The sequence below is a fragment of the Camelus ferus genome, chromosome 12 (assembly GCF_009834535.1).
Source record: "Camelus ferus isolate YT-003-E chromosome 12, BCGSAC_Cfer_1.0, whole genome shotgun sequence".
Classification (NCBI taxonomy): domain Eukaryota; kingdom Metazoa; phylum Chordata; class Mammalia; order Artiodactyla; family Camelidae; genus Camelus; species Camelus ferus.
The window spans coordinates 9,422,054-9,446,356 of NC_045707.1; the positions used below are offsets into that span (position 1 = coordinate 9,422,054).

The 24,303-nt window shown below is 49.6% G+C and overlaps 1 protein-coding gene across 2 annotated transcripts; it reads right to left on the reverse strand.

Annotated features, from left to right (window-relative positions):
- Positions 1-289: 289 nt before the first annotated feature.
- On the reverse strand, positions 290-17,580 carry LOC116667547 (collagen alpha-1(I) chain-like). Of its 2 annotated transcripts, XM_032492444.1 has the most exons (5): positions 10,847-11,023; positions 10,397-10,573; positions 8,289-8,412; positions 7,448-7,538; positions 290-2,164 (listed from the first exon to the last, which is right to left on the reverse strand). In XM_032492444.1, exons 1-5 carry the CDS (start codon positions 10,856-10,858, stop codon positions 1,942-1,944), a joined length of 627 nt encoding a protein of 208 aa, XP_032348335.1. In that variant the 5' UTR covers positions 10,859-11,023; the 3' UTR covers positions 290-1,941. The 2 variants fall into 2 exon arrangements, with proteins under 2 accessions (XP_032348335.1, XP_032348334.1); XM_032492443.1 differs by lacking the exons at positions 290-2,164; positions 7,448-7,538; positions 8,289-8,412; positions 10,397-10,573; positions 10,847-11,023 and adding exons at positions 11,689-16,328; positions 17,079-17,580.
- Positions 17,581-24,303: the final 6,723 nt, after the last annotated feature.

The window sequence follows — 24,303 nt, forward strand, 5'->3', positions numbered from 1 at the left end:
AAGGAGAATAAAAAAAAAGGCAGGCCAGCCTTACAAAATTTGTGAAGAGACAGAATGGTCACAGCAAGTTTTGTGACCGTATTACTGCTTTCAAGAGCAGACTGACAAAGCAGTTCACTTTTTTAGCCTCTTTATTTTAAAAGCAGAGAAAGACTTCTATTTGACATTCAGTCTGAGTATCTGCAGAATGATTTTTTTGAAAACCTTAACAATGGATGTTATTATTTCAAAAATATTTATTTTCACAATTTGAGTAACAGACTGTTAGAGTGTCCATATACATCTCGTGGGTTGGTTTTTCTTGGGAAGCTAATGCTGGATGCACTTTTGTTCAGTAGCTTCTGCCTCTAACCACCATGCTTTTTGGAAAGTGCTAACAGTTAGCGGCCTTGCAAAATGGAATGTAGAGGGATGACTGAGGTCATTTGGGCTGCCAACTAGTAAACTTTTAATCAAAAATTAAGATTTTACGTATGTATATCTTGTGTCCATTAATTTCTGAAGGCATTGATGTGCAGCACTGATGGCAATAGCTGGAACTTAAATGCTACTTAAATGGTTTTATAGTGTCCTTCAGTTTCTGTGAGTTATACGAGCAATGATCCTATGAATGAGTAAACAGATGTTGGGACAAATGTGGCCGACTCTAAACATGCATATTTCATCGTCAGTAAGTTCTGCACATAAAAGAATTCATTTATATGTGGGAGGCAGTAAAATTAAGACAATTGTATGGTGCAGAGGAGTGAAAGAAGGACCTTAACATTTAGGATCTACTGCAAAACCGGCCCTTGGGAGGAGAAACCCTCTCGGTGCTGTCCAAGGTTCTGACCGCCTCAATCTACAGTCGCCTGAATACAGAAAATCAATTAAGAACTTTGTTTTTCAAAATTCACATCTTTCCCCGTGTGTTTATATGATAGAATATCTCTTGTCTTCTTCCCTACACATTTTAATATGTTTATTTGGGTTTTTCAGGTCAAATGTTATTTAGGTGGCACTTGACAATATAAATTTGATTTGCCATCTCTAACTTACGTGAATTTTAAAGGTAAGCTTTTTCTGTAAATGTAATGGTTCCGGTGTTAACTCATTCATCAGACTTTCTTCGTCACAACCAAAGACAATTACTGTGTTACTGGAAATGACTTTTTGAAGGTTTTGATAATTGTTTATCCTGGCTTATTTGAAACCTTAAGTTAAGCATTAAGTTAAACGTTTCTTCCTATTAAACAATATAGTACACATTCTCCATTTACACATGAAATTATGCTTCTGTTACTTCAGTTAAGCAAGAGCTTATGTGGTGTTTTCTAGCGTGGGTATAATTTTTACCACCACTTTTTTTTTTCCTTTTCCCACCACTTTGTAAAGCTTGTGGTTGGGAGCGTAAGCTCTGAAGTGAGTGCCGGGGTTCCAGGCCCCCCTCTTTCACCTGTGACAGACGAAAGATTCTGTAAGTTCTGTGCCTCCATTTCCTCATCGCTGAAATGGGGCTTACGGAACCACCAACCTGCAGGAGTCCACGAGGATGAAGATAAGTGAACGTATTGGCATGCTTAGGCCGCGGCCTGCCACGTGGTGCATTCACTGAGGCCAGTTCTCACTGCTGCAGCAGGCGCTGTTAAGCCTCCGACACCTTCATCATGTGTCCGACGGGAGCGCGTCTGATGGCGCACAGACACTGCACTGTGCGGCCCCGTCCCCGCAGCTCTGGGCGTCCAGTAGGCGCTCACGAAATGCACTTCACTTCTTTAGCAAATACTTATGTAATGCTTCCTGGGTGCCAGGCAATGTGTTGAACACTTTAACAATATTAATCATTTAATGCTCAGAGCCATTACACAGTATTAACCCCATTATACAGATGAGGAAGTTGAGTCGCAGAGGTTAATGCCTGGGGTCCCAGAGCAGTAAATGCTTAGTGATTAATTGCCATGGTTAGTTAGTAGGGGAAGAATGAGGGAACAAACTTAGCTTCTTTCTCCGGAGGCACAGAAAGTCAGTGTAGTAGATATGCCTGAACGGTGGCGGCTCTGGACATAGAGCAAGGGGAGCTTCGTGGGGAGAAGTCTCAGCCCAACTTCTTGCCGCTGTGTGGCCTTGAGCAGGTTGCTTAACCACTCTGAGCCTGCTTCCTCCTGGAGCAGTGTACTGGCAGATCCTGGGGATACAGCAGTAAACGAGAGACACAGTCATTCTGTCGTGAAGCTTACATTCTGATGAGAATGGCAGAAAATTAACAAGTAAACAGACATAAAAACAACATCACATATTGGAGAAAACAGCATGAAGAAAATAAAGAAGGTCAGGATATAGACGGGAAACAGGGTGTCCATCCTGAGGCGGCCACACCTGACCCGAGGCCAGAAGGTTGAAAAGGTGCTGACTGTACCAAGAGCTGGGGGAGCACTGGGCACAGAGGCCAGAGGCTGGGTGGGCTTCACACAGTCTAGGGCCATGCGGGCAGCGGGCGGGGGGACCAGGAGGCAGATCACGCAGGAATTTGCGTTTCCCTCCAGGTGCGTTGGGAAGGTGCTGACCGCGTTCAGCAGAGGGCTGAGAAGACCCACCTCCCGGGTCTCGGGCTGTGGATGAGGGTGGCTTGGCCGAGCGTGGTGGCCGTGGAGGCGGAGGCAGGGATTTGAGCTGATCTGTGTTGGATCAGTCATTGAGGAGGGGAGTGTGTTGCCAAGAGCAACTCCTCGGATTTGCTCGCACAGCTGGGGAGATGGTCAGGCTCTCCCTGAGGTGGAGAAGCTTAATGTGAAGAAGAATCCGAGGTGTGTTTTGTCTGGTCGGTACTGGAGGTACGTGTTTGGAGTCACTGTTTCGAAGCTGTGGGCGGACTGCAGCATACAGCTCACGTGAGAGCCTCCGCTTAACACTGTACTACAGAACTTTTCCAAATCTCACAAATACACGTTTCAATGGCTGCTGCCTCGAAGCGTCCCACTGTGGCCCTAACCATCCTGTTACCACTGGGCCTTCCGGGTTGTATTTCTCACTGGGATCAGTGTTGCAGGGAATGTCCTGGTGCAGAAAAGCTTTGTCTGCACTTCAGGTTGCAGACCTTGGGGGGGGTCAGAGAAGGAAGACAAGATTAAGGGGCTAAAGAAGATTTGGCATGAATTCCGAGAGTACGTGTGTTAGAAAAGGAGAGGGCACTTCCAAACCCAGTGATGGTTAACGAGGTGATTCTGACCGCAACTCCCCGAAGACAGATGAAGAGCAAGCCAAACTATTTGAAGGTACCAGGGGGAGAACAAGACAGAGTGAGAAGTCACCAGGCTGGCGTCTGGGCTGCTCTCTCACCAGAGAAGAATCAAAGAGGCTGCGGGTCGTGTGTGTCACAGCCAGAGGGGCCCAGGTGACCGACCACTGCCTGGCAGACCTCCCTCTCTCTAGGTTGGGGCCCCAGGGGGCTGCCTGGGAAGAACAATAGTGGAGCCGAAGTAGCTTCTCCCAGACACTGGGTCTCAGTGACCGGGGTGAGCCCTGCCATCCAGCGTCCGGAGCACTGCCGCCCCAGGTTCCTGACGACTCAAATCTCCTCGGAAAAAGATAACATCGTGTTAGATCTCGGAGTGTTCGTATAACTTTTCCTGCATGTTCTCTAGCACTCAGTGAAACGTGCCCTGAGGAGAGGAGACAGCATGACAGGGAAATCAGAAGAAACCAGCGTGGCAACGAACAAAAGAAATGTGGAGGGGCAGCAGAGAACGGAGTTAGCGACAGAAACTTAGCGTGACTGTGTTGAAAACGTTCCAAGAGACGAAAGACACGACTGAAAATTGACAGGGAAGATGTCAGCAGAAGACGGGACACACTGTGAAGGGGGTTGAATGAAAACTCAGGAACCGAAGAAAACATAACTGAAATGAAGAAATGAGTGGTTGCGTTCAGCCACAGGAGAGGAGTCGTCAATGAAAGGGATTAGTTGAAAGTATCTGAAATGAACCACTAAGAGACATGGGCACAGTGACATGCTCTAAGGTCCATATTTACAGCCTAAGCGGAAAAGGTGAGTGTTGCAGTTTTTGGTAATAACACCTGAAAGTCAAAACTAAGCCTTAGGAAATGTCACCAAGAAGGCAGCAGCGAGGGAAAATTCACACAACCACCACTTCCTTCGAAGACTCTCTTCTTTCCTGGAAGTAGGGGTTGTGAGCAGCAGAGGGGAGGAGAGCTGTGTGCGCTTCCAGGGGCGGGTCTGTCTGCCAGCCTGTCTCCCCCACCCCCACCCCGGGGCCTCGGCCGTCACCTGCTCCCAGCCAGCCCCCTGGAGACCACCACGTGTGGGTGTCCGTGCCGCGATCTGCATCATGGGCTGCAGTCCTCACACGATCAGCGTGCAGGGGTCTGTCCTTTCTTAGTGGCTGATGAGCTGGGCAGACACTAATCGTCAGTGAGGACAGTAAACATTAGATCAGTGCAGTTGTGAGGTTGCCCGTATTTGCCACGTGTAGAACGTTACACTCGACAAGTGCAGAACACACATTCTTCTAAAATATATGTGGAACCGTTTACCGAAACCGGTCCTTTTGCTGTGCTGTTAAGTCTCAGCAGAGTTCAGAGGATCAGAGTCATACGTAGTCTATTCCAACCCTAAATCAGGGTAGAGGTTCCTTACCATTTCAGCTAGCTGCATGTCAGTACCAAGAAGACAGCTGGAAGATCCCCACAACTTAAGAAAGGAAACTGTTTCTCAAATGCCTAAGGGTCCAAATGAAGAACTGGAAACTAGGAAATATTTTTAACTGACTGTTCATGAAGATGCTGCACATCAAAGATTGTGGCTGCGCGAAAGCCATGCTCAGATGGAGATTCACTGCCTTCAGTGCACATGTGAGAAACGATGGCGGAAAACCAATAAGCTAGGCATTATCTTAAGCAGTTATGAAAAGAACCCTAAAGCCACAATTGAAGGGAAATAAAGGAATAAATAGGACACCAGAAAATAATTAAGCAGGAAACAATCGCAATATTAAAAAAAAAAATTAAGCCAGAAATTGGTTCTTTGAAAAATACATTAAATTGAAAAAGCTGTGCTGAGGCCAACGCAGAAAACAGCGCACCCAGAAAACCACGGTCACTTCAGAGCTTGTGGACGTTAAAAGTCCGTAAAAGAATATTGTGATTATTTTATGTTAATAAATTTGAACGTTGAGGGGACATGGACAGATTCCTTTAAAAAAAAAAAAAAAGCAAAACACACAAAATATCTTACTTTAAATATTTAATCTTTAAAACTTCCACAGAGGAGACTCCAGGCTCACAAAGCCTCAGCAGCAAGTTCTACCAGCATTTTAGAAGCACTGCTAACCCTACACACACTCCTCCAGGAAAAGAGGGGACACCACAGCCCTTTACATGGCCAGAATAATCTTGATTTCAAAACCTGAAAAGTTTATTAGGAGAAAAGAAAAGGCAAGGCCAGTCTCATGCATGAACATAGACCAAAGACCCTAAACACGTCAGAAACAAACTGTATACTTCAGGGATGCAACACTGGTTTAACATTTTTTTAAAGTAGTAAATGTCACTGCATTAACAAATTAAAATCGGGGAGGGTGTAGCTCACATGGTAGAGCACATGCTTTAGCATGCAGGAGGTCCTGGGTTCAATCCCCAGAACCTCCTCTAAAAATTAAAAAAAGAAAGAAACCTAATTACCTCCCCTCTAAAAGGAAAAAAAAAATTAAAAGTCATAACTCATGCAGAGAAAAAAGTTTACAGTGAAATTCAACATCCAATCATATTAAAATGTCTTGGCAAATTAGGAATGGGGGGAGGTTCCTTATTCTGATAGAGAATTATCTACAAAAACTCCCTCGGCTAATACCAAACTGGATTAAGAAATGTTGAAATGTTTCCTCTTGACCTTAAGGCAAGGTTAGTCACAATTCAGCACTTACACTCACCCTGACACTGGGAAGCTAAAACAGCCAACGAAATACATCCAAAAAAGGAGGGGGGAGGGTAACCATTGGAAGGAAGAACTCGGACGGGATCGCTTATGTGGCTAGTGCAGAAGCCTGTGCATAAAGTATCAGAACAAATAAACGAATACAGGGAGGTTACTGAATACCAGGTTAATATGCAAAGCTCCACTAAATTTCTACAGACCAGCAACAAACATTTAGAAACTAAATATTTTAAGTAAATTCTAAAATGGATAAGGAAATTTAAAAAGCCAAGAACAGCCAGGACTCCCTGAAAGAAGAATGATGGGTAAGATTCCTTAAAAAGTGTGGTGTTGGCCCAAGGATAAGTACACAGAGCAAGGAGACAGAGCAGAGTCCAGGAACACCCTCACCTGTGGACACTGGGTGTGCTTTTTAAGCGGCTTGTAGAGCACGGCGGGGAAGGATCAGCTCTTCAACACGTCCTGCTGAGATGGCTGAACGTCTGTAGAGGGTAAAGGACACTTGGCCCCTACCTTGTACCATACAAAAATACCAATTCCTAGACAGAGTGTAAATCTGAATATGAAAAAGCAAAAATGCTAAAAAAAATTCTAGAAAATAGAGCCTTACAACCTTAGGGTAAGATTTCTTAACCATGTGACAAAAGCTATTAAAATGGGCTTTTTAAAAAATTTAGTCATCGTTAAGAGAGTGAAAAGGCAGTGGGAGGAGCTATTTGAAACATCTGTGATTGACAGAGGGTTCATATCCCCACTATGTAAAGAACTCTACGTATCAATTAAAAAGTTGGAAGAAATGGGGACAAGACTTGAACAGGCACTTCACCCAGAAGACACCCATTTCACCAGCAGACACAGGAAAAAGTACTTAATCTCATTAGTAATCACGGAAATGAAAACCGAAACCATGATGAAACGCCACGACTGCCCGCCAGAGCACTGAAAATAAAAAGACCAGCAATGCCATGTGCTCCGCTGATGAGGATGTAGGGCAGACAGAGCTCAAACCCCGCCGTGGGAGTGGGAGTCGGTGCCGCCCGTAACCACTTAGGGAAACAGTCTGGGGTTCCTTGGCTGCTAAATTTGAAGATAAGCACGTCGTATGACCCAGCAATTCCACCGCAGGGATCATACCTCACAGAAATCTACGCGTATGTGAACCCGGAGACACAGATGAGGCATGAGTGTTCGTTATTTGTGACAGCCGAGACATGGAAACAGCCCACGTGTCATCGGCAGTGTCCTGGTGAGAGCGGTGGTGATACACTCGTGGCGTGGGGCTCCGGCAGTGACCTCAGCCGCTCCCAGCGGGTGAGGCTGCCAGTGTCGAGTAAGGAAGCCACACGCCAATGACGGCTGTGTGACTATTTCCATAAAGTTCATAAGCAGATCAGACGAGACGTTAGATAGTGGCTGCACGGTGTGTTCACTGTGTGATAACTCACTGAGCTGTACCCTTACGTTTTGTATCCTTTTCTGTATTTTATATTCCACACAGAAAAAATCTCACCTGCTCACCTGGGTGCAAGTTGAGCCGCTATAGAGAGAGACCCCCAGATATGGCGGCCCAGCAGGAGTGAAGCTTCCTTCTCTTCACAGGATACATGGCCTGTTATTGGAGGCAGACAGACAAGCGGGGGTGGGTACCAAGAGCCCAGGGCTCCCCCGTGCCTTGCTGCTCTGCCGTCTCCTGGGGTGTCACCTCTGTGTGCACAGTTGAAGTTGGGTGACTATTTCTTGCCTTTGGGAAGGAGAAGAGTGGAGGGCAGGCACTTTCTCTCAAAGGAAGCGGTCTGCACACATCTCTTACTCCCTCCTGCGGGCGAGGATTTAGCCCCACAGCCACATCTAGTCCTGCGTGGAGCTGGGCCACGTGGTATCTAGTTGGGTGGCTGTGCGTGGGTCCCTGACCACAGGAAGAAGGAAGTGTGGGTGATGGGGGGACAATTGGCAGGAGCTGTCACAACACCCAGAGTTGTGATGTCAAGCCCTGCATGGTTGCTAGAGGGGCTGCGTTGCATCTCCCAGCCCCCTTGTGAAGGCCGAGGGCTGTCTGGGCAGATGCATTGGGCTTAAATGTCCTAAAGGATAAGGAAGTCTGGGGATACATGTGTGGTGCTGCATCTGGGGAGGGCGTCAGGGGGGAGACCTGGGGGAGACCTGAGGGAGCCCACCCGTCACCGGATTCCAGAGCTGAGCAGGAGGCCAGGGGGCCGTGGAGCAGAGAGGGAGGAGGGTGTGGGGCCCGGAGCGCCTTCCCTTCAGTAAAGGGCCCTGCAGCAGGGGGCTTTGGAAGCCCTTGGTGGAAATACATGTGCATGCACTGTGGCCAGGCCAGGGCCTGGCAGGACCGACTTACCCAGGGAGCGGCTCGCTCTCCTGGGGGCCGGGACAAAGCCGCAGGTGCAGCCCTGGGGCTCAGGAAAGGAGCGAGGGAGCCTCCATGCCCTGGGGTAGGTCCCTGTGAGCCTTAGTCTTTCTGTCTGTAAAATGGCAAGGCGGGTGTGGCACCTTTGCTTCCGGGTCATCCAGAGAAACAACCAGAGGATGCCTGCACGCGCAGGAGGAGGTGAACTGAAGGAGTCGGCACCCTTGTCGCGGAGGCTCACAGGCCCCAGGATCTGCAGGCGGCGTGCGGGGGCCCCAGCAGGGCTGGGGCTGTAAGGTCCGGCCCGGATGCCTGCAAGCTCGACTCCCAGAAAGAGCCGCCTTCACCTCAAGTCCAAAGGCTGGAAAAGACCCGTGTCCCAGCTCGAGGCACCCTGGGGGGGGGGGGGAGAAGCCCTCTTTGTTCTATTCGGGCCTTTCAAGCGATTGGACGGGGCCCACCCTCCCTGGGGAGGGGGGAGGACCACCTGCTTCCCTTACTCAGACTGCCGGTTCCAGCGTGAGTCACCCGCCCAGACACACCCCGAGTCATGTCTGACCCCTTGTCTGGGCACGCCGAGGCCCAGTCACGTTGACGCAGCATGAACCATCACCCTATCTGAGGGTCCAGGAGGAGGGACGTGCCAGGGCCTTGTCGCCACGGACCCTGACTGCTGCGGGAGAGCGGGGTGGGAGGGAGTCGCAGTGGCGGGGGAGGGGCTGCAGCAGCTGGGCCAGCGGGCAAGGGACCCGTAGCTGGCACTGCTGCCCACCCGGCCCAGGGTAGCTTCTTGTTTGACCGTCTGCATCCCCACTGGGCTAGGAGGCCAGTAAGAGCAGGGACGGTGTCTGCTGTCCCTTGTGGATCTGGCACCATTAGGGGTGAATCAGCCGCCACCCCCACACTCAATGTTGAAGCCATGACTCCCAGCACCTCAGAATGTGGCTGTATTGGAGATAAGCCCTTTAAAGAGGTGATTTCAATAGAGTGAGGCCGGTTGGGTGGGCCCTAGTCCAATCTAACGGGAGTGTCCGTGTGAGAGGAGGAAATGTGGACACACCGACCCCAGGGGCACGTGTGCACAGAAGGACGGTCACACAAGAGGGCGGCCGCCTGCAAGCCCAGGAGAGAGGCCGCAGGGGACCCACCCCGCCGACACCTCGATCCCAGACTGAGAGAGAATGGGTTTCTGCGGTTATTAAGCCACCCGTCTGGTGTTGCGTTACGGCAAGCTCAGCGCTGAGCATCTGCGGAAGGCAGAAGCCATGAGACGCTTCGGCCCTTGTCCTCGGCAGACGTGTGAGCAAGGGAGCTACAGCTCCGGGCCCAGAGCGACCGTGGGAGCAGAAGGGTGTTCAGAGAAGGCTTCCTGGAGGAGGCTTCTGGCGGCAGCTCACGGTGGGCGTGGGCTGGAAGGCTGTTCTGAGAGGGAGCCAGTGTGTGTGCACCAGCCTGGAGCCGGGAAGGAGCACCTCTGGGAACTTCTTCCTGCTTCACCGATGCTGAAGGGTCACCTGTTGCGGAGTCCTCGTGTGTCTCCCAGAGAAGTCTGGGCCACGGCCTGAGACGGCGGGGAGCCCCCAGCAGGAGATCCTCACCCTGGCGGCTGCAGGTGCGTTACATGAGGCAAACCAACGGCGCAGGGCCCAGGAGGCAGCCGGGCAGAGCGGAAAGCTGCGAACCGAGGAGCCGTCCCCAGTTCTGAGTTTGCTCTTACAGGGTGCTCAGCAAACGGCAGCAGTCCCCCCGGGGCGCCCGCGGGGTGGGTGTGGTCCCCCCAGGGCGCCCGCAGGGTGGGTGCCAGGAGCAAAGCGGGGCATCGCTCGGGCAGCAGAGGGCAGAGCTAGGCTCCAGCCCCCCCTCCGCCTCCTCCCACGGGACGCCTGTAGGTCCTTCCTCTCACTGTCCTCCTGAGTCCTGCCCATGTTCTTGAGCCACCATAACACTCTCCTCCTCCAGGAAGCCATCGAGGGACTTAGGTTCACCTTAATCTGCACCTTCCATTAATCCTTGGGTTTTGTAGCCATCCCCTAGATCGTTCCATGTGTCGGGACCACTGACTCAGGAGAGGTGCCAGGGAAGGGAGGTGAATCTGGTACCTTTGCAAAGCAGCTGCCATCTCGGAAACAGTCACCAGGGCTCATCGTGGCTTTCACAGGGCTGTGCTCTGATGACACCGACACCTTGTCAGCCGTCCCTCCCTTCAACAGGTAGCCGGACACTGGGCTGGGTGCTGGGACTAGACAGACAGTGGCCCACATGCCGCTCCCAGTTTGCTGAGGGAGATAGATGTCAATCAGATCATCAAAAAAGCGCAGGTGCAGCTGTGATAAGTGCCCAGAGGGACACCCAGGCCTGTGAGAGAGCATCAGCGGTGTCCCATCTCACTACACGCACACTACTGTCGGCACCCTGGACCCACGGCAGCTCTGCAAACCTTCATTCTCGCCAGTGTTCAGCCCCACCACCTCCCCTCACTTTCTGCTTCGTCCGGGCCCAGGAACTCCCAACATTTCTCACTACCAGACCGCAAGCCTTCCTGCACCCACCTGTTCCTCCATCCCACCTGGGTCCCTCCACACACGCCATCCATTCCACCCCACAGGGATCTCAGGATCAGGCGGTCCTCTCACATCTGCAGCCTCCCCTTCGTTCTTGCTTCCTTTCCAACAGGCCAAACTTTCACTCACCTTAAAAAAATTCTGCAATTCCAGATACCCTCTTAGTCATATTTAGCTCAGTTGTCTTCAAATTTTTTGTTCGCATTTCCCTAAAGTAACTTTGAAAAAAACCTACAACATTTCAAGTTGATATGTTTTTTCACCTTAAGTCTTTATAGTTACAAATTATCTAATTTGCAACAAACAGTAGAGATGCTGTGAAGAGAACTGTCGCATGACTCCTTTAAATGATTTTAATAGAAGTGAAATATAGAAAAATGTGGTTCCCCCTCCTACACTATTGGTGGGAATGCAGTTTGGTGCAGCCATTATGGAAAACAGTATGGAGATTCCCCAACAAACTAAAAATGGACTTACCATATGATCCAGCAATCCCACGCCTGGGCATATATCCGGAGGGAACTCTAATTCAAAAAGACACCTGCACCCCAATGTTCACAGCAGCACTATTTACAATAGCCAAGACATGGAAGCAACCTAAATGTCCATCAACAGATGACTGGGTGAAAAAGTTGTGGTGTATTTATACAATGGAATACTACTCAGCCATAAAAAAAGAATAAAATAATGCCATTTGCAGCAACATGGATGGACCTGGAGATTGTCCTTCTAAATGAAGCAAGCCAGATAGAGAAAGAAAAATACCATATGATATTACTCATATGTGGAATCTAAAAAAAGAAAAAAGAAGACACTAATGAACTCACCTACAAAACAGAAACAGACTCACAGACATAGTAAGCAGTCTTATGGTTATGGGGAGAAAGATGATAAAAGATAAATTGGGAATTTGAGATTTACAAATATTAACTACTATGTATAAAGATAGATAAAAGACAAACTTCTGTAGAGCCCAGGGAGCTATACGCAATATCTTGTAGTAGCCTATAATGAAAAAGAATATGAAAATGAATATACACATGCATATGGATGACTGAAACTGTGCTGGACACCAGAAATTGACACATTGTAACTGAGTATACTTCAGTAAAAAAAGAAAAAAGAAAAATGTGGCTCCCAACAATCCATTTTAAAAATTAAAGTGCCTTCTCTTAATGTTAGGAAATAATATTTTTACTTTTTCTTCTGGAATCTGCACTTCCATTTCATTCTACTCACAAAATTTTATCCTAATGTAGTATTTCTATGCTTGAAATCATATAAAATAGGTATAATTTCACACACAGAATTAAATTCTGGCCATAACAGAGTTAAAAACCCATGACAAAAAGATACCTGGAAAATATATGAATATTTAGATATTAAAAAGCATAATTCTAAATAACATGTGGGTGAAAGAAGAAATTATAAAGCAAATTTAAAATGTCTGAATAAGTAAAACATGATACAGTCATCCATTGGTATCCACGACCCATGGGGCATTGGTTCCGGGACCCACCTCAGATACCAAAACCCACGGATGCTCAAGTCCCACTGTCATCCTTCTGTATCCACGGTTCTGCATCTGTGGATTCAACCAACCAAGGATACTGCAGTACTGGAGTATTTACTAAAAAAAAAAAAAAAATCCCAGTATAAATGGAACTGCCACGGTTCAGACCCGTGTTGTTCAAGGATTGGCTGTATGTGAAAATGCTTGAAACGCAGCTAAAGTCGTGTTTATGGGAAATTTGGAGGCTTTTTGCTTTGTTAGAAGAGAGATTTAAAATCAATGACCTAAGTTTCCGCCATAAGAAGCTAGAAAAAGAAGGGCAAATGAAACACAAAGTAAGTAGAAGGAAGGAAACAATAACAATAAAACAGGAAATGGGCAAACAGTAGAAAAAAATCCGTGAAGCCAAAAGCTAGTTCTTTTAAAAGATCAATGAAGTTGATAAACCGCCGGTGAGCCTGCTCAAGGGAAAAACCCACAAACTGCCAGCATCAGCAAGACAGACGGGGCATCACTACAGCTCCTACAGACACTAAAAGGGAAACGAGATTATGAGGGAAAATGAACAACTTTATGCCCCCCCAAATGGAAAACAAATTATTTCTGTTAAACACATGAAATATCAAAATGGACACAAAAAGAAATAGAAAATCCAAACAGCCCTATGTCTACTAAATAAATTGAACTTGTGACTGAGCCTCTCCACAAAGAAACTCCCAGGCCTCTGTCTTCAGTTTTAATGCCCTCTACGCACGCCGCCCCTGGCAGCCAAAGTGCTCTCTCCCGGGTGCAAGTCGGCCACGTCCTTCCCCTCCCCCAGAGGGTGGCTTACTCCCCAGGATGACATTCAAGGCAGTCTGAGCTAGGCTCTGCCTGCCTCTCCACACCCTCATTTCTAGCCACCATCCTTCGCGACTCCCTGCCTCCCCACCACACGCACACGCACGCGCGCGCGCGCACACACAAACACACACCTGATCCCCCCCACATCCTCAGCTGGCAGTACCCTCTACCCCCACCAGGGGGCGCTGGGGAACGCGTGGGAGCCTGAGTCGTTGGCAACCACTAAGGGATGTCCCTTCACATTTACTGGGCAGGAACCGGGGTGTCAAACACCCAGCAATGCCTGGAACGGGCCCCACAAAGAAGAGTCACCCTGCTGAGTATCCCAGAAGAACCCCCGCCGGACTGGATTTTCTGTGTCACCTCGGGGAGTTACACACGCTAGGAGCTCTGCCTGCAGCTGCCTTTCTGTCTTCACCTGGTTAGTTCTGCCCCAGGCGAAGGGGCTGCTTCCAAACATATACCCAACAAACTCACTGCGAGGAACTTGCCCCCCTCCCCCGGCACCGCTTTTATTAAGTATAAGTCAGGCTCAGTTCCAGAAGCAGAGACTTTTAGTTTGAATATATTCCGAAACGCACGAAGCAGCGGAGGAAATTCTAATATTTACTCTGTAACCATGGTTAGTCTTCCCTACTCTTGAAAGAGAGGCTTTTTCCCGATCTTCATTTTCTTTGCTTGTGCGGTTTCTCTGGGAGCCCTGGCCCACACCTGGGCCCTCCGGGAACACCCCAGCTCCCTCGCCTTCCCACTCCCCGCTTCCCCACCCCGTTTACCTCTGCTTTTATTATCCTGGTTCATCTTTCTCCCAAGGTCGGGCTGGTGTCGAGCTTTCCCCTCCCTGCTCCTGGGGCGGGGGGTGTCTACCTGTGGACCACCTGTCCCCAGCCCACGGGGCACATCCCTGGGAAGAGAGGTGAGAATCTGTAGGGTAAACAGGGGAAGGGCCAGAGCCCTCCTCGAACGTCCCAGGTGTTTGCCGGGCCCACTGCAGATTCGCTCTCACTTTTTAAACGTTCTGCATCGTAATTACAGACTGTTCTTACTGAGATCTGGGAAAGGGAGGAAGGAGAGAAGTCCCTGTGCTGTTGTCACTGATTCTTTGCTCCTTTCCGTGCACGACGAGGTCTAAAGACCTGCCAGTCAAGGCAAGAGGATTAGCCTCACCCATGCGAAGGGAAAATTGGGAAGGGGAAAAAAAAAAAAAAACCTTGTCTGAACTTGAAAATAAAAATGCTGATGTGGTTTTTCTTCCAGAAACATATCTTACTGATTAAGAGCATGGAGAGCTCCCTGGCTCGTGGGTGGGCCCGCCGTAGTCAGCCTCCCGGCTCTACGAGGCCAGGCCCAGCTCGCCGCCTGCAGAGGCTTGGAGGCAGGAGGCCGTGCAGATGCTCCCAGGGCACATCTTTGCGGATGCGCACGGCTGTGTGTGTGTGTGTGTGCGTGCGCGCGCGTGTACGCAAGCACTGGTGCGGATCCGCTAAGACAGGGATGTTCCTTTGCTCAGCTTTTCCACCTTCACGTCAGGACAGAAAGGCAGCGGGTCATCCTGGAAGGAGGGTGGACTTGGAGTCAGTTAGGGCTGGTCTGACCCAGGGCTGCTGCCTGTTAGCTGAGTGACCCTAGGCAAGCGACAATCTCCTTGTGCCTGAGTTTCTCCATCTTTGAAACAGAAATGGGGCACCTACTGGCTAAGGTGGGTGATATAACGCAAGTGTCGTCATTGGCAGGTGCCCACACTGAGTAGAACCCCCACGGGTGGTCACCATCCTTGTGCCAAGAGGGTGACATGTGGCTGACTGCAACTCTGCCCCCACACCCTCCCACCCTGGGCTGTCTGAGGCCACTGCCTCTTCCAGACAGCCTTCCTCTTTCGGTGTTCTCTGCCTTGGCCCCAGTGGGCCTCAGTGTCCATGGCTGTGAAATGGGGCCGACACCTTGCACACATCGACCACACAGGGCCTGTGGCTTGGCATGACGGTGGAGGCTCCTGCCAGGAAGACCATCTGCGCCAAGGGCTAGATGCCCCCGGCCAGGCTCAGCTGGCCTTTTCTCCAGTTTCACTGGGTTGGGTTATGGAGCGATGGTGGCCGTTGATAAAGCAGTAATTGGGGTGACTTGGGTATTTTCCGAGGTGCTGCTGCCGATGACTCACGCTCAGTAAGTCAACATTCCACTGTCATGGGCCGGGAGACAGTTGCACAGCCTACTCAGGGATTCAGGTTTCACAACTCCGGTATCTGGATGTGCGGTCCCTGAGTCACCCAGAGATTCCACACCTCAGGAGGTGTTTACGTGGGGCTTTGTTCCCAGTCCTACACGGATAGGGTGTGCTCCGAGGCGTTTAGCTGGCACTTAGAGGGTTTACAGCTGCAATCTGTTCCTAGCAATTAATATCCTGTAAATAATAAATCCACTCAGGAGCCAAGCTGCTGAGGCCCTCAGTGCCTCCTCGCGCTCACCTCTCCCTCTCCGGAGCGCTCTGTCCTTCCAGCTGCTTTCCTCCCCCTCCCCCAGCCTCGCCTTCTGTTTTCTTCTGCTTCTTCCCAGGGGTCCCTGCCCCTCTCCCCTCTCCCTTCTCCCAGCTGGCCCTGAGCCTCTGGGGGGCACGTGGAACCGAGCACACTCACTTCTTGCCCTCTGCCAGGGCGCAGGGCCCCATTGGGAGTTGGACCATGGAGGGGACCAGCCACCACCCAGAGGAAGGGCAGGGGTCGTGGGGGAGCCAGAGACATGGCGAGGACGTGGACGTGACACAGTGGTCCCGGGCCACCCATGGCTCTCTTCCCACTTGTCAGGGGCTGGGCTCCCAGGAGCACGACGTTTGGCCTGGAAAGGTGTGAGCGCTGCACCCTCCTGGTGGAATCCTTGCATCTCCAACTTCCAGCGCAGCAGTGGTGGCTTGAGGCAGGAGGGGCACATCCAAAGGACGAGGGAGCCCTGTGTGTGCCAGGAGTGCGGGTCTCTCCTCCTGTTGAACACGTGCCGTCAGCCGGTCCAGGGTGTGAGCCCCGACCACGGTCAGCGGTGGTCACAGGCTGCCCTGCGCAGACAGACCAGGTCCCTGTCTTGCAGCTGATGCCCGGGGGGCGGCGCTGGCTGTAAAGCCCACTACAAATAAAGATTACAAGATTACCGATGGTGCCAGGGCCAAGAAGGAAACAAGCAGGTGGGTGGGAGCGGGGACAGGGACCCCGTTTCAGTAACAGGGAGCATGTGCATGCCTACAGCAGAGTGGGGGGATTGGAACCCCAGCTCTGGGAGCAAATCCTCCTTGATTTGAACCTCAGCCCTTTCCTTCCTAGCTGTGTGGCCTTGGGCAAGTTGCTTGACCTCTCGGGGCTTCAGTTTCCTTCCCTGTAAAACGGAGGTGATCGCAGTACGGACCTCACGGGGCTGCTGTGACGCTCCGTCAGACAACATGCACAGAGCAGCTCAGGGCCGCGCTGGGCCCTGGATGCTTTAAATCCGGAGCTAGGGACCCCGGAATGGAGAAAAACGGGAGCTTTCGGAGTAGAATCCAACCCCGGCAGGTGGAGGGATTCCAGAAAGAGCCAGCTTCCGCGCCGCGGGGAGTGCGCGGGGCGAGAGGCGATGCTGCACTGCCCTCTGGGGGAGCCGCGCAGGAAGGGAGCTGCCCGCCCGCCGGGCGCCCGGACCCCCAGCTCCCCGCCCGGACCCCGCCCCCCCCCCCCGCAGCCTCCGCCCCGCCCGCGCGCCTGCGCTTCCGCGGGAGCTCTCGGCACCCACCCCCACCCCCCACCCCGGCGCGAGGCCCTGCTCGGCGGCAGCGCTGACGCTCCTCCAGGGCTTGTGACGCCCGCGCAGCGCCCGGGGACCGGCCCTTCCCGCCGCACTCACCCCTCGGCAGTCGGGTTCCGTTTTACAGACGAGGCGACTGAGGCACAGACAGGGGCTCCAGGGGCTCCGCTCGGCCTTTGGCCGTCCGCGGGCCGCCTGGGGCGTGTCCCCGCCCAGCGGGGCCCTGGCCCCCCGGGGCCCCGAAGCCCACGCCTCCCGCCTCCTCCCCGCGGCCCCAGCTCCCCCAGAACCGCGGCCGCACTTCCGCAGCCTCGCCTCCGAGAGCCCTTCCTTTTCGTCACCTCCCCCACGCCCTCACCCCGGCCCCTCTCCCAGAGGGAGTTCTTTGCTCGCATAACCCCAGCCCGGCGAGTCCAGCCTCCTGCCCTCTCCGTGGCAGCAGCTTCCCTTCGCGGGTAGCCCAGGCGCCACTGTGCCCCTGCCGCCTTAGTGTCTCTGCCCCGCTGCCGCCACCTGCACCCTTCCCGTCCCGGACGCTACCCCGTGCTCCCCCCTCTGTCAGCTCGGAGTCTCCCGTCCCAGCTCTGAAACAGCAGCAACCAGAAACCCCCTACCAAGGCCACGGAAGGCCTTCACAGAAGTCCCCCTCCGTGGTGGGCTTCTCTCTCCTCCTCGGAGGCGGCCGGGGTTCCCAGCCCTGCCCCTCCCTCCCCACCCTCTGGCCACCTCCCTTGCTGGCTCTTCCTCTCCCAGCCCAGAAACCCTGGACGTCTCCAGGGCGGAGCTGGTGGAGTTTCTCTCTCCTGCATCTACTCACTCCTTGGAAATCCACCCAGTTTCAGGGCTTTGAATACCAGTACTACCCTGACAACCCCCAAACACGCCCGGCCCAGGCCGCCGGCCCCGGGGCGCTGCACCCCGCTGCCTGCTGGGTGTCGCACTCAGGGCGCGGGCAGGAGTCTCCCAGATGCACGCACCCACGGCGGCCCTGACCTCCTGCCCCCAGATTCCCAAACGCAGGAAACGACAGCTTTATCCTCCCAGGGACTCAGCTCAAAATCTCCAGAGTCATCCTTGGCTGCCTTTTTTCTCTCAAAACCTGCATTGAGTCTGTCAGCAAACCCTGTAGTTCCACCTTCCAGATGTGTCCCCAACCTGGCGACTTCTCACCACCTTCTAGTCTGAGCCACCACGAACCATCGTTGTTCTCCAGGGGTGTCGTGACTGCCTGCTCACATCATCCTTCTGTTCCTGTTGCTCAGAGCACAGCCAGCACCAGGGTTGGCAGGGCTGCTCTCCTCTGGCTTCCCTTCCTGAAGCTCTCCTGCAGCTCCACAGGCTCCGCGATGCTCCTTAAGCCAGCCAGGCTCTCTCCTGCCTCAGTGCCTTTGCACCTGACATTCCCTTTGCCTAGGCACTCCTCCTCCAGCTGTCTCCCTAGCTCACTCCCTCACCCTCTCCTAGTCTATGCTAAAGTGTCACCTTCTCGGCCTCTTCTCCACACAGCCCTGCTCCTTCCCTGCTTTGTGTTTGTCTCAGCTTACAGCTATCTAGCCAGCCCAGTGTGGATTTCATGTATTGTCAGATTCACGAGAGCAAGGATTTCTTCCTGTCTGCTCACCGCTCCAAACCCTGTGCCCAGAACCGCACTGGCACATGGCAGGTGCCCAATGAATGTCCATTGAGGGAAATGCACAAGGAAGGCCCTTTGCCCCTTGCTCAGAGCCAGGAGTCCCAGCAGGAAGGTGTGGGGGCAAGTTCTCTCAGCTCCCAGGGAAGCCCTGGCCCCCACCCTTCAGCCTTCAAGAGGCTTCAGGTCAGGTTGAGTGAGCTAGATTCACACTCAGCGTTTCACCCAGGACCAGAGCAGGTGGTCCTGACCCTAGCGCCCTGGACGCTCAGTGGGTCAGCATCAAAGCCAGATTAGCTCCCAGCTTAACCCCGGCTGCCACATTCTTCTGACAGATGCAGGCTGGGGAGATTCCGCGGTCACAGTCTCAGGCTTAGACTCAGACCTCTGGGAGTCCCCACTACCACACGCATGCGCGCACGCACGTGCCTGCGCACACGTGCCTGCGCACACGTGCCTGCGCGTGCACTTGTTGGCACTGCCACTGGTTCGGGAGCCAGGAGTCCTCAACTTGGCTAAGACTTATCGTGGCCCAGGTGTCAGACTGGACCCCAGAGAGCCAGCACTGGTAGGCCCTCCCTGTCCAGACTGTCTTGTCCAGCATCTGACATCACAGGCAGGGACCCTGCCCAGAGGGAGGATGTGGTTCGCATCACCTTTTACTCCTGATTCCGAGGGCAGCATTGCTCTGCCGTGCCTAGTTTGGTCTTGGTGAGGGAGAGCCCCACTTCCCGGGACAAGCACCAGCCTCAGGAGCTACCTCCCCCGAGAGGGCGTGGAGAGAAGTGTCCCCACTGGTGGCTGTGTGGCTCAGACAAGATAAGCAGTGGGACATGCCCGAAGCACAGTGGCTCTTGAGAACCAGGGTGGTGACAGCTGTGGCCGCTGTCCCCGTGACTCGAGGCTCAGCTCGATGCTCCCTGAACTGCAATGAGCCGCTCGACGGGCTGTTATTTTATTTTGCCCCCACCTGGTAGGCTGGATCTCACCTTCCTCCTGACCTCTCCCACCCCGATTCTTCTTTGGTATGTCATCAATCAAGTCTGTTTCTCCAACTCAGAGGAAAACTGCTCTCCGATCCCCAAGTGGAACCAGAACTTGCGGTTCTCGGATCTCTCGGTGAGCACCATTTGTTGTCTGCAAAAACAAAGGCCCTGAGCATCCTTACCAGGAGGCTGTTTCTGGCTGGCTTGCCTCGGTCTAGGTCAGGGGTCCTTGCCTGACCAGCCCAGGGACCCAGCAACCTGTGTCAAATCGCAGTTCTGTCTTTTTCTGCTGAAATCTCTGTCTCTAAGTTTTCCCTCTCCTCTTCCCTGACCCCCTAAACTTGCTGTCCTTTGGGAGGCGTGGGGAGGACTCGTAGTCAGGAGAGGACTGGCATTTTGTCCAGCTTTGTGTGGGGTCACACACCCAGCAAGGAGGAGGTGGCCAATGCTTGGTTTAAAAAGAGCGAGTGCCTCTGCCTCCGGCCAAGGTGAAGTAACAGGCTATTTTTACCACCACGTGAAACAACCAAAAGAACCAGACAGACTGTATTAAATAGCAGTTTCAAGACACTCAACATCAGGCAATGAAATGAAATGAAATGATCCCCGAGACAAAAAAATACCAAAACAACAAAGTGAGCCGCACAGTGTTGCCAGCTCTCTGCCTTGAGAGCTCCCGGGGCACAGCACAGGGAAGGGGGCCCAGGCAGAGCCCGGGAGACACCCTGAGTGGCGAGGGTGGAGCCGAGGGTCCAGGAAGGCCAAGGTGGCTGGAGTGGTCAGGACTCAGCATCAGAGAAGAGGGAGCTACCTAGAGAGAACCCGGAGATGTGCATCGGGCCCCCTCAACTGTTCCCAGAGGACTGAGCACCACGTGTGTGTGCGAGAATCACCCTAAGGGATTAAAGGAAACTGCCCACTGCTCTCACGGGGCTGGGAACAATGCCTCTTTCCAGCAGCCAGACTGGAAAAATTTGTGATTCTGGTGAGGGAGACATTTGGGGGAAGAGGGTGGTGTATTCATATGATCTTGCCTCAGAAGTGGAGAATGATTAACCCTGGACGGAGTACTTACCCAGAGCCACCTAATGTATCATGAAAACAAGACCCAAAAGCATCAAACTGGTTCCAAGTAGCCTAGCTGCGTCCCAGATCACAGTTCAAGGAAATTTGTTGGGATACAATAATATCTAGTGCCCCAAAAGGTAAATTTTGGAGGGATGGAAATGTTTTGAAACTCAGTAGAGATGACAGTTAAACAGCATTATGAATGTACTAAATGCCACTGAATTGACTTTAAAATGGTTAATTTTGTTATGTGAATTTCACCTCAATTTTTTAAAGATTAAATTAATTGTAAAGATTAATTAATTAAATTAAAATAATTGACGGTTCAAAACATTTATAAGCAAAACAGATGGCAGTAGCATAGAGGTCAGGAGGGGGAAGATGGAAGTGCACTGTCTTATCATTGTACTGTAGCAGCTGGAGTGGCGTCATGTCACCTGTAGGTGGGCTCTGATAAGTTAAAGATTATACTGTAAGCCCTAAAGCAACCACTGAAATAACTCAACAAAGAGACACAACTAAAGAGATAAAATGGAATAATAAAAGGTAATCCAAAAGAAGGCAGTAAAAGAAGGGGGAAAAAGAACAGATGGGACCAAAAAACAGAAAACAAAGAGACCTAATGTATTAATAATCACATTAAATATAAATAGCCTAAACACCCCAATTAAAGGTCAGAGATTATTAGATTAGATTAAAAAGTCAAGGTCCAACTATATACTGCCTGCAAGAAATGCACCCTACATGTAGAGACACAAATAGGTCAAAAGTAAAGGGATAGAAAAAGATACACCATGAAAACCGTGGCCGAAAGAACGCTGGAGTAGCTACACAGTCAAAGTTAATTTCAAAGGAAAGAGTATTACCGGGGGTAAAAAAAAAAAGGCACTTCATCATGATAAAGATGGCAATTAATAAGAAGATGTAATGATCTTAAAGTTACCTAATAACAGAGCTTCAAAATATACGAAGCAAAACATGATAGAACTGAAGGAAGAAATAGGTCACAATTATGGAGGGAAATTTAAATATTGCTCTCTCAATATTAGTAGAACAAGTAGATGAAATCAGTAAAGATGAGAAGATTTGAGCAACATTATTAGTCAACGTGACCCAGGTAAAAGGTATAGAGCACTCCACTCAACAAAAGCAGAATAAACATTCTTTTCAGGTTCACATGGAACATTTACCAAGATGGACTATATTCTGACTCATAACATATAAAAGGATTCAAGTTACACAAAGTGTGTTCTCTGGTCATAATGGAAATCAGTAATATAAAGTTATCTAGACAATCCTCAAGTATTTGGAAACTAAACAATTTATACTCTATCAGTCAAAGAAGAAATCAAAAGTAAAATTAGAAAATATTTTAAACTGAATGAAAATGAAAACAACATAGAATTTGTGAGATGTTGCTAAACAGATTAACTCAGCTTTAGACACTACACGCCTATATTAGAGAGAAGAATGATTTCAAATCAATTTCCTCAGTTCCACCTTAAGAAACTAGAAGAAGAGCAAATTAAATCCAAAGTAAGCTAAAGACGGGAAACAATAAAGAGCAAAGTGAAAATTCAATGAAATAGGAAAGAGAAAAATAATAGAGGGGCAAAAATAAAACCAAAGATAAATAAAAGTGATAAAACTCTACCCAGACTAATTTGGGAAAGAAAGAGAGAAGACGCTACTTACCAAAATCAGAAATGAGAAAGGTGCCTTTACTACAGACTCTGCAAACCTTAAGAGGATACTAAGGAATATTATGAACAACTTTAAGCCTATCAACTCAAAAACTTAGATTAAACTATCAAATTATTTGAAAAACACGAACTTCCAAAGCTCACTCAAGAAGAAATAGCTAACCTGAGTATACTTTACTCTTTTAAAGAGATTGAAATTACACAAAGAAAACTCCAGGTCCAGGTGTCTTCAGTAGTGAATTCCATGAAACACTTAAGGAATTCCACAGAAACTTTCAAAATATTAAAGAAGGTGATATATTTCTCAGTTTATTCCATGATACGAAAATCAGGCAAAGAAGTGACAAAACAACTACAGAACAGGATCTCTCATGAACATAGATCAAGGATTCTAAGTTCTTTAACAGGTTGAAGATATATAAACAATATATAAAAAGGATAATACATCCTGACCAATGTGAGGGTTGAACGAAGTGAGGTTCATCTAAGGAGTGCAAGGTTGGTTTAATACCAGAACATTAATCAATGTAATTCACTGTATTAACAAACTAAAAAAAAATATATGATCATCTCAATAGATGCAGAAAATGCATTGGACAAAATCTACATCCATTCTTGGTAAAAACTCTTAGCAAACTAGAAGTAGAAGGAACTCTCTCAACCTGAGAAAAGGCATCCACAAAACTCCACAGCTAACACCATATTAATGATGGAAGATTGCATGTTTTCCAGTTGAGTTTAACCAGTTTGCAGGAACAAGATCAATACACATAAATCAATTGTATTTCCATATACCGGCAACAAATAATCAGAAATTAAAACTTTACAATTTTATTTACAATAGTATCCAAAAAAATATGAAATCCTTAAGAATTAGTCTAACAAAAGATACAAAGAACCTGTACCCTGAAAACTACAAAACATTGTTGACAGAAATTAAAGAGCTACATAAAAGGAGAGGTATATGCTGTTCATGGGTTAGAAGACTCAACATTGTGAAGACATCATTTTTCCCCAAAATTGACCCATAGATTCAATACAATCCCAATCAGATTTCCAGCAGGCTTTTTTTGTGAAAAATGTGACTCCAACATTCATATGGAAATGTAGAGAACCTAGAAGAGCCAAAACAACTACAAAAACAAGCAAAACTGGAGGACTCACAACATATAATTTTAAGAATTATTAGAGAGCTTTTGTAATCAAGAGAGTGTGGCACTGATGTGAAGACAAGATAAATGGATCAATGGAACAAGATGGAGAGGCCAGATGTAGACCCACACATATGTGGGTAAGTGATTTTTGACAAAGTACAAAGGCAAGTCAGTGGAGAAATACAGTATATTATATGATATAAGAAATATGATAGTCTTTTTAACTAGTGGTGTTGGAACATTTGAATATTTGTTTGCAAAAATAAAACCAAAAAAACTGCGGGGCAACCCATCCTGGCCCTGCAGACAAAAAATAACTCAAAACGGACCACAGACTTCAGTGGAAAGCCTAACACTATAACACTTTAAAAGAAGACCTTTGTGATCTTGGCTTGGTCAGAGATTTCTTAGCTATGGCACCAAAAGCATGATTCATTAAGAGACAAATTGGTAAGTCTTACTTTACAAAAATTAAGATTTTTTTTTTTTTTTGCTCTTTGAAAGACCTTGTTATGAGGAATAAAAAGACAAGCCACAGACAGACAGACGATCATTTTAAAGCACATATCTGGTAAAGAACTTGTATCCAGAATATAAAAAGACTTCTCAAAACCCAATAATAATACAAACGACCCAATTTTTAAGTGGGCAGAAGATTTGAGCCGCATCTCACCAAAGAAGATACACGAAGAGCAGATAAACACGTGGAAAGGTGCTCAGATCATTATTCATTAGGGAAATAAACAACGCGAGATCCCAGTGAGATACCCTGTACCTCTGTTG